Below are 19,320 nucleotides of genomic sequence, written 5' to 3'. Positions count from 1 at the left end.
TGTGTGTATTTGAGTAAAGGTATGTGCTATAGGCTGTGTGTGTGTGTGTGTGTGTGTGTGTGTGTGTGTGTGTGTGTGTGTGTGTGTGTGTGTGTGTGTGTGTGTGTGTGTGTGTGTGTACTTCTGTATTGTACGTAATTGTTAGTCAATTTGTCAAATTCTGCAAAAATAAAACAACCTATTGTGTAATAGCACAAATATTGAAGTCAATATTATTGATAGATAGATAGATAGATAGACAGATAGATAGACAGACAGATAGATAGACAGACAGATAGATAGATAGATAGATAGACAGACACATAGATAGATAGATAGATAGATAGCCAGACAGATAGATAGACAGACAGACAGACAGATAGATAGACAGACAGATAGACACATAGATAGATAGATAGATAGATAGATAGATAGACATAGATAGACAGACAGACAGATAGATAGACAGACAGATAGATAGCCAGACAGATAGATAGCCAGACAGATAGATAGACAGATAGATAGATAGACAGACAGATAGATAGATAGACATAGATAGACAGACAGACAGATAGATAGATAGACAGATAGACAGACAGATAGATAGACAGACAGACAGACAGACAGACAGATAGATAGACAGATAGATAGATAGACAGACAGATAGATAGATAGACATAGATAGACAGACAGACAGATAGATAGACAGACAGATAGATAGATAGACATAGATAGACAGCCAGACAGATAGATAGCCAGACAGATAGATAGACAGATAGATAGATAGACAGACAGATAGATAGATAGACATAGATAGACAGACAGACAGATAGATAGACAGATAGACAGACAGATAGATAGACAGACAGATAGATAGCCAGACAGATAGATAGACAGATAGATAGATAGACAGACAGATAGATAGATAGACATAGATAGACAGACAGACAGACAGACAGATAGATAGACAGACAGATAGACAGATAGATAGACAGACAGACAGACAGATAGATAGATAGATAGATAGATAGATAGATAGATAGATAGATAGATAGATAGATAGATAGATAGATAGATAGATAGATAGATAGATAGATAGGAAAGGGAAAGTATCCTATAAACATCTATTAAGATTTTACTAGGCTAATTTGAGTTTATCCAATAGAACCTTGTTTGATTCTTAGAAGATTATTTTTTTTACATTTTAATTATTACTTATTTTAAGACCGGTTTCAAATTATGATATCATTTCAAATTGGAATATCTTAAATTAAATTATAGCTTTTTATTTAGTGTGTCGGTTTCCCCTACGGAAATAAAGGCAGTCGAAACTCGTAACAGATTTTACTTTTTACTGTCCTCTCCAGTTACACCTGTCCGCTCTTCCTGTTCAGTCATTGGTCAAAGTCCAGCGGTTCTTCTCTCTGATTGGCCAATCCTCTGTGTCAATCATTTTACTGACTTTCACGGACACTACTTCACTTACTGCAGCGGGAGCGCGCGCGCACAAAAGACTGAAAGTTTAAAGTCAAGATGGCAAGTAAAATCCTCCTGAGAGCCTGTCGAGTGACTCTGATGGGAAGACAAAATGTTTTAATGAAAACACCTCAGCGTGCGATGGCCGGGAAAGGTAAGTGGCATTTAAGAATTTATCGTTTCTTTATAGAAATTATTATTTGAATTTGCTCGCGATAAATTGTACTGATATAACTTTTGCACGTGTAATACTAAAGCAACATGCTGTCATTTTCTCAGTTTCTATGAATGAGTGACATTAGTTTAGAAAGACAGAACGGACATATGAAATCGCCTGTTAATATCCTGAGAAGATGAAAAGATATTTGAAAGTTGCGTTAAACACTCTCGACATTTCTTGAATCAATAACATAGAGACTCGTGTGATTTATAAGGAGGGATTATAATCAAGGTCATTAGTTCTTTATGTTGTGAAGGGCTTGCTCTGGCCTTTCTTGGCACAAAACTCATGTTCGTGTGCCAGTTATTCTGGATAATGGCGCACAGCAATCTAACTGAGCGTCTCTTTAGTTACCCGGAATCTGGCGACACCTAGTGGACAAATGCTGTAATCTCACTCCCAAAACAAGTGTGAAGTAAAAATACTGGGGGGGAAATATGATTATTTAATATATAAACATATCATATATAAATTATATTTATTTTATTTACAGTTAAATAATTAGTTTTACCTTGTGGCGGTACAAATAGCAGTCAAAGCAGAGTTTTTTCTCTCTCCTGGACTGTATATTGTATATTAAATAGCACTGTCTTACCACCAGTAAGGTTTTTTGTTCTCCAGGTATTCCCACAGATGAGGAACAGGCTGCGGGGCTGGAGAGACGCGTCCTGCAGGCGCTGAAAAAGGGCCAGGTAAAATATAGATGACAGTTTTTGTTTGACCGTAAGATTTGGTGAGTGTTTGGTGTTCATTTTGAACCACATGTTGTTTTTGATCTGTTCTACAGGATCCATACAGCATATTAAAACCAAAGGAATACACTGGATCCAAAGATGACCCTCATATTGTTCCAAGCATTAATAACAAACGGCTGGTTGGCTGCATCTGTAAGACACGCACACACACACACACAAATAGATATATAAACACACATAGCACGCACACACACACACACACACATGAAAGCACGCTCGCACACACACATGCTCGCACACGCACTTTACTAAGCTGTTGGATTTGATGGAACTTATTAGCTATAAATGAGACTATGCAAAAGTACAATAAGAAATGCTTTATTTCCAAGGAAGACTCTCCTAATAAAGGCGTCTCTCTTGTGTTGTGAAGGTGAGGAGGACAACACTGCGATCGTGTGGTTCTGGCTTCACGAGGGAAACCCTCAGCGCTGCCCGTCCTGCGGCTCGCACTACAAACTGGTCCATCACGAGCTCCCACACTGATCTGAAGCTCCCGACCACACACACACACACCTGCACTTCTGAACCGCAGTGCCTATGCCAAACATGTACAGGACTCAAGAATAAAACAAGTTAACACAATAAAGGACTATAATGAGTTTCTGTTGCATTTTAATGTGGAAAAAGATGCTAAAAAAAAAAAAATCACAACATCAAAACTAGAAAATATTGTGTTTATTTACAATTTACAAACACAAGAAAAATGTCAGCATTTGTTTCATTGCTTCCACATATTCTTCAAAACACACACACACACAATGGCACAGCAACTAGTAGCGCATACACACACACACACACACTCGTGTGTGACGAGTGTTTTAAGAGTTTTAACTTGAACGTCCTGCACCATGAACAAGTGCAATAACCCAACTCACTTATTTTTATTGGTCATTTATTATTACTCTGAATTATTACATTTTTAAATCACGCACACTTCTTAACATCCGTTAACCCTTTGCATGTCCACTCCCGCATATGATGAGCATTATAACAGTGATGATGAACACATTCAGACACGCTCCGGCACCTGATAGCAGATTTTGGTACTTACTCAATCTCTGAAAACAAATAAGTCTCAAGAAACAATCTGTGTTAGTTTTTTTAGTTAAGGCATGTGTCACAAAAAAGTGGTGTAAGATCCACTTTATTTAAAAGTCATTTAGAATAAAATCATATTCTATATAATTATAAATCAAAACATAAAATAAAAGAAACAGGTTTTGTAGTGTCACTGGTAACTGTGCTATAAGGTAATGCAGGTGAAACTAGAAGAATTAGCATATCGTGCAAAAGTTCGTGTATTTCGGTCATTCAAATTAAAAGGTGAAACTAATATATTTAGTATATATAACTATATAAACACATGCATGACTATACGTTTCATAAGGCCGACATTTCTGTATTTAAAATGTTTTTTAATTGATTTCATGTAATATTCAAATTTTTTGAGATTTCGAATTGAATAATTAATTGAATAATCATCAAAATTATAACTTTTGCATGATATTCAAATTTTTCGAGTTTCACCTGTATATGCTAATATTAGTTAATATCATTAACGGTAACACATGTAATCTCTACATACACTAATACATTTTTAGCAGTAAATGTAACCGTAAATGCATGTTAACAGTAGCTGATGCATTTTGAACGGACAATGAATAGTGTATTTATAAATGAACGAACTCTGTAAAACGCTGTTAGTTGTTTATGATGCTAATGTTAGCGTATTGAACCTTATTGTAAGTGTTACAGGTTAAAAAGAAAAGAAAAAAAAGAAATGCTTTCCAGCACACGAATGTCACTCAAAATGCTGATAATACTGGGAGATTTGAGAGTATCTGATGATTATTCCGAAGCAGTGTTCAGCCCATGACTCTGGTGCTGGAGTGTGTAGTACCTGCACGTCAGTGACGTCACACCAGGTTGAAGCCCTGGTTGTGTTCGATGGCCTGCAGCAGCTTCTCTCGGAGCGTGTCTTTGCTGGTGTACTTGGGCAGATCCAGCAGGTTGAAGCATGTGTGAGCGACAGGGAAATACTGCGGTCCTCCACCCGTGGGCTGGATCACCAGCGCCAGGCTCTTCATGCCCATGATGGGGATCCGGTCGCTGCCCGTCACGAACACTGGAGGAAACCACAGGGAGACGCCGTCAAAATACACTGACTAATGTATTAATCATTTATTTGGTACTAATGTACAAAATAAATTTGGTGTAAATCAGAGAATTATGCCATTTTTTTATTATGCCGTTTTAGGTAGTCTTTTCAATTATGGGATGCAAACTTGGTACGGCAATCTTTCGGTCCAATTAAAATCACAGCTTGCACGTTCAAAACTGCAATGTAAGTTACGGGTGTAAGAGAGTACTCATCACTTCAATCAATTCACGAATCGCTGATTTTTAAAAAAAATGCACAGACAATAGTGAGTGATCAGGGAGACGGTATAGAGTCCCACTGCTGTGTAAGAGTAACCATTACAAAAAAATATAATATTCTATTAATATGTTAAATAGCAAGATGTAGTAATGTAGTCGTTTTTTTTCTTCTTTCCTTTCCTTTCCTTTCCTTTCCTTTCCTTTCCTTTCCTTTCCTTTCCTTTCCTTTCCTTTCCTTTCCTTTCCTTTCCTTTCCTTTCCTTTCCTTTGGGTTTGTGTGTGCATATGTTGCATGTATGTATGTATATGTTGTGTACTAATGCAGCTTTGAGTCCAAGACAAATTTCCTGAAAAAGGACAATAAATGATACTAACTACATACACACTGAGAGACAATCTTTTTTTCTTTTTCTTTTTCCTCACTTTAAAAAAATTAGAATATCGTGCAAAAGTTCATGTATTTCAGGAATTCAACTTAAAAGGTGAAACTAATATAATATATAGACTCATTACATGCAAAGTGAGATATTTCAAGCCTTTATTTGTTATAATTGTGATGATTATGGTTTACAGATTATGAACATTTTCAAAATTTCTGAGATTTTGAATGTGGGGTTTTCATAAGCTATAAGCCATAATCATCACAATTATAACAAATAAAGGCTTGAAATATCTCACTTTGCATGTAATGAGTGTATATATAATATATTAGTTTCACCTTTTAAGTTGAATTACTGAAATACATGAATTTTTGCACGATATTCAGATTCTTCGAGTATCACCTGTATTTGTACACATCCCCCACATCTCCTTTGTTATCCTCAGCTGGTTACCAGTACAACATAGGATTCATTACAAGATCTGACTACATGTTTGTAAAGCAGTTTCTGGTACGGCTCCAGAACACTCGGTGGAGCTCATTAAGCCTTATAAGGCAAATACATCACGAAGATCCTCAAAAGTACGTCTTAAATCCAAGGGTGATCGTGCTTTCGCTGTTGCTGGTCCCAGATTATGGAGATTATTCCCTTTTTTTGTTAGATCTTCCCCAACATTAAATATTTTTAGGTTTCTTCTAAAGTCTCACTTGTTCTCTCTTGCATTTTAAGTCACTCTTTTAATGGGTGTTGTACTTTTTTATTGTTTATCTTGTTTTGTTCTCGATTATTTGTTACGTAGAGCGGTTTTGATTTAGATTACAGCACTTTGGAGCAACTGAGTGGCCTGGAATAAATAAACACAAAATACAAATACATATTTAGGAAAAAATACAAAAAAAAGAGAGAAAAAAAGGGGGGAGATCAGAAGACAGGAGGAGCCAAGACTTACTCAATTTAAAAGGAACAATTATTGATCTACAAATGTACAGATATCCCCAATAAAGTAACAAATACGCCTGAGAGCGATTCTGAAGAACATGTTAGGTGTGTTTCATCCTGATACACTAGTTTAGTGACAGTTAACTACATCACTAGGGTTGCCAACTTCAGCAAAGGAAAGTAAGGGACAATCTTGATTCTTCATAGGAATATAATGGGACACAAAATATTTTTAATATAGTGAAGTACGTATCATTTTCTATTTATAATTGAATTCTAAAAAGATTTCAAAAGGTTGAGATCATATTCAGGTTGGGTATATGCAAAACTAGATGGTCATGTGTGACCCTGGATCTTTGTGGCAATAGCCAACAATACATTGTATGGGTCAAAATTATAGATTTTTCTTTTATGCCAAAAATCATTAAGATATTAAGTAAAGATCATGTTCCATTAAGATATTTTGCTAATTTCCTACCGTAAATATATAAAACATTTATTTCTGTGAGTGAATGCCGCACAATCGCCAACATTAATGCACAACTTTAAAGGAGATTTTCTCAATGTTTCGATATTTTTGCACCCTCAGATTCCAGATTTTCAATAGTTGTATCTCGGCCACATAGATATGGTCATATCATAACAAACCTACATCAATGTAAAGCTTATTTATTCTGCTTTCAGATGCTGTATAAATCTCAATTTCCCAAAATGGACCCATGTGACTGGTTTTGTGGTCCAGGGTCACACATGGCGTATGCCTGCATGCACATACTAGACTACACAAACTCTGCTCCATATGGGTTTAATTCTGAACGCTACTTTGACTTTGTTGTCTTAAATACGGGACGATGCCGTCTTACACGGAACGCTTGTCAACCTTGAGAACTGAGGTTTGATTCCACCACAACAACACAAGACTGTGTAACACAATAATACTGCACGTTTGCAACGGGTTGACCAGGTTTTTACATGCATGTAATTGTGTTTCTGTCCTTATGGCAATACACTACAGGTGAAATACTTTACTTACCCAGCTGATTAATCATAGTACATTAAGACTTTTTTTTCTACGTTTTCTGAAATGTTATGTTTAAACATGCAAATGAAGCATTATCTCATGCACTAATTTGCAATGCATACACTTCCAGAAAGGAAATCTGAACATTGGATAAAGCAAAAATTATATTCTTGTTTGCTTGTTTTTTGACATGTGTGACCCTGGACCACAAAACCAGTCACATGTGTCAATTTTTTTAAATTGAGATGTATACATCACCTGAAAGCTGAATAAATAAGCTTTCCATTGATGTATGGTTTGTTAGGATATGACAATATTCGGTCGAGATACAACTATTGAAAATCTGGAATCTGAGGGTGCAAAAAAATTGAAACATTGAGAAAATCTCCTTTAAAGTTGTTCATTTATGTTGGTGATTGTGCAGCATTCACTCACAAAAATACATATTTTATACATTTACGGTAAGAAATTTACAAAATATCTTCATGGAACATGATCTTTACTTAATATCCTAATGATTTTTGGCATAAAAGAAAAATTTATAATTTTGACCCATACAATGTATTGTTGGCTATTGCCACAGATATACCCGTGTGACTCGAGACTGGTGACGTGATCCAGGGTCACATATTAGAGACTATTCTCTCTCTTTCAGAAATCAGAAAGTACTGTAACGAATGATGTGTGGAAGACTGTGTAAATCTAAACTCAAAGATGAATCACTTACGCAGGAACTGTTTCTTCTTCTCCAAAGGCAGCTCGTGAAACACTTCCCAGAACATCTTGATGGTGGGGTGATCCGCCCAGTACTCGTTCTTATACTCCGTGCTCTGAGAATCAATACACACACACATCAAGTGAATATACTACAGCATCAAAACACTTCCAAACACATACTGTCTGTTCAAGCACAAAAACAGCAGGAGTCCCAGCTAATGTTTACCTTCTCTAATTCCTTCCAGTCGTAATTGGTGTTTCCTATGACCATGGCCTGCAGTTCGCTGGGCTGGAAGAGCTCCAGGACTTTCCCTCCACACACTTTGTGAAATCCAGCGTGGAAAGCACTGAACTGAGGCGCCACGGAGGTGTTGAATATATAATTAACGTAGGCCTTGACAAACTCCTGCCTGGTAAGGATGAGAATAGGTTATTTAATATATATTAATCAAATCGTTAATACGTCCACTTTAAACATTCTACTGACTATAAGTAACTTTGCAACTACGCCCCTGTTTACACCTGGTGTTAAGATGCATTTTGGTCGATCGGATCTCAAGTGGACGAAGCTATATACAGGTGTAAAATGCTTTGAGCTTGTCCACTTTCAATCACTTCCAGAGGTATTTGGAAACACATTCAACCGGATTGCTTTCGTAGTGTAAACGCTCATGTGATCAAATGTGTTCGTTCATCTTCAGAACACAAATTAAGATATTTTTGATTAAATCTGAGAGCTGTCTCACTCCTCCATAGGCTTCTCTGTAATTGAAACTTGCCGGCCCAGAAAGTTAGTAAAGACAATGTTTAAAATAGTCCAAGTGTCTACAGTGGCTCAACCTTAAAGCAACACTAAGGAACTTTTCCTCTTCGGGTCGCCCTACAGGTTGGAAGCGGAATTGTCCATTACCGCTGTCGTAAATAATTTCGGCACCCGCATCCCTACTGTCGCACGCACGCGCGCTGTTTATCCAGCACCGGCTTTGGAATGAACGATGTCCACAGACAAGGTAGAGTATGTTGCATTATTTCATGAAAGTATGATGTACTGCGACATCAGAAACGAAGAAAAACTAAATAATGACTATTGTAACGCTTGACGCAAAGCAAGTCAAATATGTAGTTTTCTTATGTCTCATTCGAACTACAGAAACGCGACCCAGTTTGGCAATCTTACATAGTGCGGTTAAAGCAGATATAGGGCTGCAAAGCAAATGCAGAAGTGCCTTTCACCCTGTTACGACTTGATGAACCACTGAAACGATTTTGGAAACATTATTTTAAGGTAAAAAATGTTCCTTAGTGTTGCTTTAAGTTTATCAAGCGACGAGAATACTTTTTATGCGCAAAAACCCCCTAAAATAACGACTTTATTCAACTCTTCATTTTCTTCTGTGTGTTTCTCTGAGTGAGTTCACGTAGTGTAACAGCGCAGCGCTTCTGTTGTACGTCAGAACGGAGGCCGACGCTGGTCATGTGTGTGATGCTGGCCAATAGTGAGCCTCCGTTCTGACGTACAACCCAGAAGTGCTGCGCTGTTACACTACGTGAACTCACTCAGAGAAACACACAGAAGAAAATGAAGAGTTGAATAAAGTCATTATTTTAGGGTTTTTTTGCGCATAAAAAGTATTCTCGTCGCTTGGACTATTTTAAACATCGTCTTTCAATAACAGTTTCAGTTACAGAGAAGCCTATGGAGGAGTGAGACAGCTCTCAGATTTAATCAAAGATATCTTAATTTGTGTTCTGAAGATGAACGAAAGTCTTACGGGGCAACATGAGGGAGAGTAATTACTGACAGAACTTTCATTTTTGGGTGAACTAACCCTTTAATGCGTAAACATTATGGGAAGAGCGCTAGACCGACGTGATTTAAACTTTGTCGGCTGGAGACCCAAGTTTGGTTTGAAGAAGAAAAACATGCCAAGCACAATGTTCTCTCACCATTCCTGATTTCTAACACACACTCGCAGTGTTCGGCTGAGGCTGTCAGAGCAGAAATAAATTTGCTCTCCGTATGTTTTCCTTTATTTCGTCCATTAGATCTTTCAAAAGATCTGAAAAAGCCCATACATTTACCCTCCTATAGACTCTCCCCTCGAAGAAATCAGGACGGAAGTGTTTGAAAGTGGACAAAAGAGACGGATTAAAACACCAGGTGTGAACGGGAATGAGTCTCCCTCGTCTACTTATGATCCGATCGACCAAAACACATCTAAACACCAGCTGTAAACAGGGCCTACATGTCAACTAGCAGTCATTAGAGTATTACTAGACTGTATATCTGCTAACTCTTTATTGTGATGCTCCTAAAAAGACATTCTACTAACTATAAGTAACTTTGCAACTACATTGTCAACTTAATCTACTAATTTGAACCCTAAAATCTAACCGTACCCAAACAGTCTGCTAATACTCTAATGGGAGTTAGTTTACATGTAGTTGTAAAGTTACTTATAGTTAGTAGAATGTCTAGTGGACTATCGAAATAAAAGTGCAAACAAAAACAGGAATTCATATGTGAAATTAAGTCACAGGGTGAGTTAATAATAGTCAATAGTCACAATGATTGTGATGAGAATGTAAATATAACACCTGTTGGATTTGTTGACGCTGATGTCCGTCCCGTTGGGTATCAGCTCTAACACCTCTGTGGCACCAAAGTTTTCCTCTGTGATCTGTAATTATAATAACAACTGTATTTGCATTTAAAAAAAAAAAAAAAAGAAGAAAAAAAAGAAATTGTTTAAAAGGACATTACATGCAAACAACACTTTAACTTGCTCTTACTGTGAAATTCAGGCAGTAAGTTTCCTCCAAATCATCCTCTGTGTAATCCAGCAGCTGCTGAAGACTCCTGAAGATCCACAGACAGAGAAAACCATCACATCTACACTAAAAACACCCCTACATTCCCTAAAAGGGGTCATATCATTCATTTTTCAAGATTATCACGTAACCTCTATCTTCTAAGGCCTCTAAATAATTAATTATAATTGATTATAATGTTCCATCCCCTTTCTGACCCTTAAATTTAATACATTTTTACCGAACAACTCCTCAAACACACACCTTTCTGAACACAGAAAATGTGCCATCGATGTTATTGTGTCCAAATGATGGTTTATGTCCACAGTGTGTATCACAGTACATTAAACATCTCAAACCGTCAAAGATAGTTTGATTGTTCATGATATGAGCTCTCAAAACCTAAAAAGAAGCACAAAATCAAAGCGCCATCAATCGGCTGAGAACGCACCTTCCTACGTCAGGCATGAGCTCCTTCAGGTCCTCTAGAGTGGGCTCTTTCTTCAGGAGTTTCTTGTACAGCGCTAGCGGGAAGTTCAGCTCCACTATAGTGAGGTTATAGATGGCCAGTCCACATATGACCCCGATCAGGTGGAACAAGTCGATGTCTTCAAATGTCTGCAGTAAAGCATGAGTGAGACTGACATCATCATCTTACACTACAGTCGCATCATCAGTGGCACATCTCATATTACCAAGTGAGTGAGATATGAATGAATGATATCATTTTCTTTTTAATGATTATATTTCCTATGTATATTCTTTAGAAATTTTGAATGATGATTCTTCTAATCATGTTTTTGATCTTGTTTTTTCTAATGAATGTATTTTACATATAAAGTGGTTGTACTTTTATAAATGTGAGGTCTAATGTTTCCTAACGTACTTTAAAGTCAATATTTACATGAATATGGTATTTTTTTCTTTAAAAACTGGCTGTAGTAAATTAGTGTATGTACATTTAATAATCTGTACATCCAAATATCCATTTATCCATCCATCCAAATATCCATTTATCCATCCAAATATCTATCCATCCATCCATCCATCCAAATATCCATTTATCCATCCAAATATCCACCCATCCATCCAAATATCCATTTATCCATCCAAATATCTATCCATCCATCCAAATATCCATTTATCCATCCAAATATCCACCCATCCATCCAAATATCCATTTATCCATCCAAATATCCACCCATCCATCCAAATATCCACCCATCCATCCAAATATCCATTTATCCATCCAAATATCTATCCATCCATCCATCCAAATATCCACCCATCCATCCAAATATCCACCCATCCATCCAAATATCCATTTATCCATCCAAATATCCACCCATCCATCCAAATATCCACCCATCCATCCAAATATCCACCCATCCATCCAAATATCCACCCATCCATCCAAATATCCATCCATCCAAATATCCACCCATCCATCCAAATATCCATTTATCCATCCATCCATCCATCCAAATAACCATTTATCCATCCAAATATCCATTTATCCATCCAAATATCCATTCATCCATCCAACCATCCATCCATCCATCCATCCAAAAATACATCCAAATATCCATTTATCCATCCAAATATCCATTCATCCATCCAACCATCCATCCATCCATCCATCCATCCATCCATCCAAAAATACATCCAAATATCCATTCATCCATCCAACCATCCATCCAAATATCCATCCATCCAAATATCCAAATATCCATCCATCCAACAATCCGTATACATTATGATGTATGAAGTATACAACTTTTGTCTGATTTACTTCAACATACATGTATTATAAGAATAAAGGCGAACATGTTTTAGAAGTAATACAGTAAAGAATCTATAAATGAGATCAAGTGTGTGATATCGAAAACGTTTTGTCTTTGCACTTCTGCTTTTTCATGGCCTTTAAATAAAGACTTTTGACTATTTTTTCTCAAAGGACATATTAACACGCTTTCTTACTATACCTTGTGAGCAAACCAGATGAGTCTGGACTCCTCGTAGTATCTAAACATGCCATATTTAGGGTCTAAGAGTTCTTTCATGATGAGCAGGAAGAACTCTTTTCTCACGCCGCCAGCGTCCACGGCCTCCTCTCCAACAAAGATCACCTGCAGAATAATAGCATTAAAAATCGCAGCAGTAGCAAAAGAGACAGAGCGCATTTAGGCCACGCCCACATCGGGGGGGCAATCCAACCGTCTCCATTGACTTTGTATTGTGTGAAGCTGCCTCCTGGTAATTTCTGACTTATAACAAAAAACAAAACAATGTCTAAAAGCGGCTTTTATAAACTGTCGTGTGTCGACCCCAAAAACGAGAATGATATAGAAAATGAGTTCCATTTTGTTTTCTATTGTCCATTTTATTGTGAACGGCGTGATTTTTTGTTTTGTAAGATAAAATCAGAGATTGATTTGGTAAATATGGATGATGCTCAAAGACTGAGATGGCTGTTCACATGTCAAACATATAAACTAGCCAATTATCTAGAGAAAGCATGGAAGGAGAGGAAAAAAGCTCATTATCGAGATGATCTGTAGATGAGGATTTGTTTGTATATGGTGTGTGTGTGTGTGTGTGTGTGTATGTATGTGTGTGTATGTATACATGTGTGTGTATGTATATATTTGTATTCATGCATTGCCCCGAATGATTTGTATATGCGACCGGAAGATGTTTGCTAAATAAGTTTGTGGTGTCTTGTAATCCAATGTGGGATGGGCCAAATGTTTGGCATGACACAGAAATCAAATTTAACTAACTAACTAACTAACTAACTAACTAACTATAAAACAAACTGACATTTTGATATTTGACTTATCAGTGACAAATTGTTTACTGCACACGTAATGTATTTTTAGTGCATACTGAGTGTCAGGATCCCACAATTTACCCATTCTTCCTGCTGAAGCTTCACGTCTTATTGCCTGTACCCACTTTTGTGTCCTTAAACGCTCGTTTTTTGGGGTCGACAGCTTATAAAACTTAGTTCTGGGTTTCTTAGCTTGTTTGCTGTACACCCGGTCACATTGCAGCTTTTAAACATTGTTTTGTTTTTTGTTATAAGTAAAAAATGACAAGGAGACAGCTTCACGCAATACAAAGTCAATGGAGACGGTTGGATCATGGTTTTCAGATTATGACGTGTGTCGCTCTGTCTCTATGAAGACACACAGATTAAGGCAAACTCTTTACCTTGAGCGGCTTCTTGTAATCAACGTTTTTGGACTTCCTCAGCACCTCCATGGAGTCTCCGACCACGTTCTCTCGACGTACGATGAGTATGAGGCAGGGGTTTACGGACTCCACTCCTCCACCAGAGAGGAACAGCGAGTGTAAGTTCTGTCTCTGAGCCTGGTCCACGGCTATCTGATCACAAACAGCACTGTGAGCGCACTAGAGTAAAGCATGATGTCAAATCTTCAGATGCGGCAGAGCTCTCTCACCTGCATCTGGATCACGGCATCAGTCTGGAGGAGCGTCGTCTTCGCCTGAGCGTCAAAAACAAACGGGTATTTGCACAAGATGACCTGAGAGTCCATGACCTGTTCGAGACAGACGGGAGACAGTGGAGAATGTGACTATGATTTGAGATTAAAGTGAAAATCCAGCTTTTAAATGTTGTTTATATGTCTATGTGGTGTTTTTAATATGCTTTAAGACAAAGCATGTGTAAATTCATAAGTCGACACCATTGCTGAGTATTTCCTCCTTAAAACTGCAGTGAACCAAAGACAGTCTCAAACACACGCTTTGAAATCGCTGGTGTTTCTGACGTCACAAACTACCTTGTAACCAATCAGATCAACGTGTGATCGCCAACCAGTGGATCGCTGAGCTGAGTGAGTGAGTGGAGGCGGGGCTCATTTGCATATTCATAGAGCCGCGCATACTAAATGAGGCAAGGGTGTCGAGTTACATTCAAGCTATTTTAGGGCATGAATAATTTTTTTCACAGGAAAAAACTTTTAAATATGTCATTTTGGTGATTAAAGATGAGTTTAAGGAATATAATTATTGACCTCAGGGGAACTTAAAAGGAAAGTGTAATTTTTAAACATCTAGCAGCACCAAATAGAACAACCAAAATAAAAGACAAGTTTCAAACACAACCTAATTCTGTTCGGTGCTGCTCGTAGAACAAGAATTACACACTTTTTGAGCAAAGCACTGCTCCGGGTGTGTGAGTGTGTGTGTATTCACTACTCCTAATGTGTGTGCGCTAACTATGGCGTATGGGTTTCCATACTTGGCCTTCACATGTAGCTTTAAAATTCAGGAGTGTAAAATGAAGCTGATTACCTTTGAACAATGCAAACTCACCAAAGAGAACATCTGCTGCTGAAACCAGGTGACATAATCATTCCTGATGTCAATGAGCTCATCCAGCTCGTGAATATAGAACTTGTCGTACTGGATGATCTGGCCAGCACGCTCATTAACCTGCAACACCATGATAAGAATGATATTAGCAAATTACAATATGGTTCCAATTGCTACATTTCACCAGCAAGAATGAGAAGAACTTCATGTTAACTAATGTAAAGTACAACATTATGAGTGTGTAGTAAGACGAGCATCAGAGCTTTTAGAGGCATGCCATTTTAAATGATTTGGTACACACTAATTCTACTTTAGTATTTAAGACAGATGTTTTCCAAAATGAGGCACAGCCAGTGTCTGTTCACTAGGGTTGGGTACCAAACTCTGTACTTTTAATGGCACCGAACAAATCACGTTGTTACTAACGAGTACCGATTCACATTAAATCAATCTGTGGCAAATTTCGGTACCTGAGAATGCATCTGAACGCGAGAGTAAGACTATTTAAATACGAATCCTGCATGTTCTGCGTGTCTCTATGTGAATGAATGGTGCAGTGTGACGCTCGATGTGTTTGAGCCTCAGCAGTCTCACTATATGAGAACATGAACTGCATCTCCAGAGTCACTTCATCAGAATTTTACAGTTTCATTTTAGAAAAACTATTATTGTCATATCATAAACACACAGAGACTCAAAGGTCTTCAGGGCAACCCATCAAAATAAAAAGTTTGGTATTAACTTGACAAATATATTACTGTTGCATAGTAGAATTTAGATATGACTCAATGTAATAATAATACTAATATTAATAATAAATTAATATCAAAACGTAATTTTTTCTTCTGGTTTAATTTTAACAGTATAAAGCTCAGATGTGCAGAATGTTGTTTGACAAAAAAGTTTGTTTAATTTCATTTGATATAAAGATAAATTAAATCAATGTTTTATGTCTTCATTTGATTACCAGAAAATACACAACACAGAATTTGTGGCAAACAAAATATTTCATAGAAAGGAAGACTTCTGTACAAAGAAATATTAAACTTGTTTTTATGAATGAACAAACATCACAGACAATGGCAGACAGCGACTTGTGTGACTTGTGACGTTCACCAACTGTGTTGCTCACCGAGTGGAGGATCTCCAGGAGTTTGAGGGAGGTGTGCAAGAAGCAGGTGAAGATCCTCTGTTCAGAAAGAGGGATTCCCAGTTTCTGCATCCGCAGCAAATACACCACCACCTCCTTATAGAGCTCCACCAGCCTCTGGAAGACCGCCGGCTCAAACCTGGACCACCAGTTTCCTAATAAAACAAAACAAATTAAAATTAAAATAACAATGGCTGATTCTAAATGTAGGCTAAAACCGTACATGAAAAAGGGAGATTCTCAGAAAAACTACCAAGAACATGATCTTCAACACAGATTTAAACCCTGAATAAGACCGGATGAATATAGTAGGTAACACTTTACTTGAAGGGGTGTGCGTAAGACTGACATGACACCTTCATAATCATGACATAACACATGTCATGAATATGAAGGAGGTTTTATGCATGTTTATGACAACTGTCATTAAGTGTCATTCGCTCAATTATGTCGTTTTTAATGCAAAGATGACATTGTTTGAGATGTCTTTGTCATGACAACTTGACATAAACCAATACATCATAACCTGTCATAAACATGACATAACAGATTAATCATCAAACTTAAGAACCACTTAGCTTTATGGGTTAACATTAGATTAAACTGTCATGTGGTCGGTTTTGACATTGGCGGTCATGAGGCCATTATAACTGTGTCATGAATATATTTTTTTTTTCAGTATTCCAGTATTAGTTATAAAATAGTTTGACAGTATTGACACTAATGACAAATTCAATTTGTACCACTGGAAAAAAAAGTGGTCAGAAATATAATCTAATGTTAACCCATAAAGCTAACTAGTTTCTTAAGTTTGATGATTAATCTGTTATGTCATGTTTATGACACAATTATGACAGGTTATGATGTATTGGTTTGTGTCAAGTTGTCATGACAAAGACATCTCAAACAATGTCATCTTTGCATTAAAAACGACATAATTGAGCGAATGACACTTAATGACAGTTGTCACAAACATGCATAAAACCTCCTTCATATTCATGACATGTGTTATGTCATGATTATGAAGGTGTCATGTCAGTCTTATGCACACCCCTTCAAGTAAAGTGTTACCATATAGTATTACAGTAATAATTCTTTTTTTTTTATGCTACCACAATAAGTATTTGGGGGAGCAAATGTGCTTAACTGCCTTTAAAACAATGTAACAATGCAAAAAAATTATTGCATCAGGAAGACAGGATGCTTCCAGAATGGCACGGCCTCAGGCATGCTGTGAGACGAAGCACTTACGCTGTGAATGTGTCAACATGATGTACTCAGAAATACCCACCAATGTGCAGAAGTTGACCATTGCCTACTGTACACTAATAGTGCACTACACATGTGGCAAAAGTGGCCATTGTGTAAATGCATGCAGTTGCAAAGAAGTTAAATTCCTTTTAACTTCAAAAAACAAAACTGGCTTAGAATGTAATGGTCCGACTGGTCTGGGAATTTTCCTAGGTAAGAGAATAAAGTCTTTTAAAGAAGTAAATTTGCGGATCCATTCATAAAAATTATATCTCTTTATATTAAGCCCTTTTTGTACACAGCCACCACATTATACAGAACATGTTTGGTAAAATACTGTTCATTCAAATAAGTCTTTATTTAACACAAGCCGTTCTCACTGAGATGATCCAGTCAAAAAAATTCAAAGTCAAAATTATTATTTTGTAAAACATTTAAATATAAACATTTTACGTCCTATTATTTTTATATAAATTGAGCAGTAAAATATATTTGATACAAAAATATCGGTAACCCTTTACAATAAGGTTCATTAGTTAACATTAATGTATTAACACATGAACTAAGAATGAACGTTACATTTGTTACAGTATTTATTCATCTTTGTTAATGTTAGTTAATAAAAAATACAGTTGTTCATTGTTTATTCACAAACTAATGTTAACAAATACAACATTTTATTTTAATAATGAATTAGTGAATGTTGAAATGAATATTAAACTAAGATTAGTAAATGCTGTAAAAGTATTGTTCATTATTAGTTCATGTTAACTAATTGTGTGTAGTTAACTAATGTTAACTAATTGTGTGTAGTTAACTAATGTTAACTAATGTGTGTAGTTAACTAATGTTAACTAATGTGTGTAGTTAACTAATGTTAACTAATTGTGTGTAGTTAACTAATGTTAACTAATGTGTGTAGTTAACTAATGTTAACTAATGTGTGTAGTTAACTAATGTTAACTAATTGTGTGTAGTTAACTAGTTAACTAATGTTAACTAATGTGTGTAGTTAACTAATGTTAACTAATGTGTGTAGTTAACTAATGTTAACTAATTGTGTGTAGTTAACTAATGTTAACTAATGTGTGTAGTTAACTAATGTTAACTAATTGTGTGTAGTTAACTAATGTAATGTTAACTAATTGTGTGTAGTTAACTAATGTTAACTAATTGTGTGTAGTTAACTAATGTTAACTAATGTGTGTAGTTAACTAATGTTAACTAATGTGTGTAGTTAACTAATGTTAACTAATGAATCTTATTGTAAAGCGTTACCGAAATATTTGCTACCTGCTGATTTTGGACCTGCAAAACATTGTTCAGTGTTTTACAAGAGCCGTGACGAAGCCCAACACACAGATTTCCTCTTATAGAGGACGGGACGTACCGAGCACTTTGATGGGGGTGTCTTTCAGGCTCACGATGGCCTTGGCGAAGGGAATGGTGAGGGTGGTGTAGTTGCTGGGGCTGTTGAGGAGCGGACACTCGGGCAGCATGAGGTACAGTCTCAAAGCCTCGATGTCTGGAGGAGAACTGCTCAGTCTGGGGAGGAGATGCTTCTCCAAACTAGCGGCTATCTGGATTAGGATGACGCATGCATTGGTTACATCAGGAATGATGAGGACTTAAGGAGTAGTTCAGCAAAAAAATTATGCTTCTGAAAATTACACTACCAGTCAAAAGTTTTGCATAGGTCAGATTTTAATGTTTTTAAAAGAAGTCTCTTCTGCTCACCAAGGCTGCATTTATTTGATTAAAAATACAAAAAAATTATAATAATAATGTGAAATATTATTACAATTTAAAACAGCTGTTTTCTATGTGAATATATAGTAAAGTGTAATTTATTCCTGTAATCAAAGCTGCATTTTCAGCATCATTACTCCAGTCTTCAG

At 36.7% G+C, this 19,320-nt stretch overlaps 3 protein-coding genes and 2 long non-coding RNA genes across 7 annotated transcripts in view; 4 read left to right on the top strand and 1 right to left on the bottom strand.

The window, feature by feature from the left end:
• The window catches only part of dnajc12 (DnaJ (Hsp40) homolog, subfamily C, member 12), a 4,416-nt gene extending 4,218 nt beyond the window's left edge, over positions 1 to 198 (top strand). The window contains exon 5 of the mRNA XM_082153511.1: positions 1 to 198. This exon is cut by the window's left edge and continues 481 nt beyond it. The gene's annotated coding sequence lies outside the window, so the exon portion shown is untranslated.
• The window catches only part of LOC309486272, a 233,032-nt gene that overhangs the window by 168,911 nt on the left and 44,801 nt on the right, over positions 1 to 19,320 (top strand). The gene's annotated exons all lie outside the window — the stretch shown is intronic.
• Positions 1 to 19,320, top strand: part of LOC309486277 — a 75,591-nt gene that overhangs the window by 42,625 nt on the left and 13,646 nt on the right. The window lies entirely within an intron of this gene.
• cox5b2 (cytochrome c oxidase subunit 5B2) lies at positions 1,451 to 3,029 on the top strand. The gene is made up of 4 exons (XM_082153518.1): positions 1,451 to 1,609; positions 2,297 to 2,367; positions 2,463 to 2,562; positions 2,801 to 3,029. The coding sequence occupies exons 1-4, from the start codon at positions 1,513 to 1,515 to the stop codon at positions 2,911 to 2,913; spliced, it is 381 nt and encodes a 126-aa protein (XP_082009644.1). The 5' UTR covers positions 1,451 to 1,512; the 3' UTR covers positions 2,914 to 3,029.
• The window catches only part of herc4 (HECT and RLD domain containing E3 ubiquitin protein ligase 4), a 32,388-nt gene continuing 16,158 nt past the window's right edge, over positions 3,091 to 19,320 (bottom strand). For all 3 annotated transcript variants that reach the window (XM_082153296.1, XM_082153297.1, XM_082153298.1), the window contains exons 13-24: positions 18,813 to 19,002; positions 16,154 to 16,326; positions 15,022 to 15,141; positions 14,145 to 14,243; positions 13,894 to 14,067; positions 12,663 to 12,806; positions 11,129 to 11,295; positions 10,660 to 10,726; positions 10,465 to 10,547; positions 8,093 to 8,276; positions 7,877 to 7,979; positions 3,091 to 4,555 (exon numbers count right to left, since the gene is read on the bottom strand). In XM_082153296.1, coding sequence (XP_082009422.1) covers positions 4,347 to 4,555; positions 7,877 to 7,979; positions 8,093 to 8,276; positions 10,465 to 10,547; positions 10,660 to 10,726; positions 11,129 to 11,295; positions 12,663 to 12,806; positions 13,894 to 14,067; positions 14,145 to 14,243; positions 15,022 to 15,141; positions 16,154 to 16,326; positions 18,813 to 19,002 — 1,713 coding nt within the window. In that variant the 3' untranslated portion in view covers positions 3,091 to 4,346. The remainder of the gene's footprint in view (positions 4,556 to 7,876; positions 7,980 to 8,092; positions 8,277 to 10,464; positions 10,548 to 10,659; positions 10,727 to 11,128; positions 11,296 to 12,662; positions 12,807 to 13,893; positions 14,068 to 14,144; positions 14,244 to 15,021; positions 15,142 to 16,153; positions 16,327 to 18,812; positions 19,003 to 19,320) is intronic.

This window comes from Leuciscus leuciscus, assembly GCF_965113295.1.
Source record: "Leuciscus leuciscus genome assembly, chromosome: 22".
NCBI lineage: Eukaryota > Metazoa > Chordata > Actinopteri > Cypriniformes > Leuciscidae > Leuciscus > Leuciscus leuciscus.
Note: the sequence above shows the minus strand (reverse complement) of the source record. Positions and strands in the feature narration are given on the sequence as shown.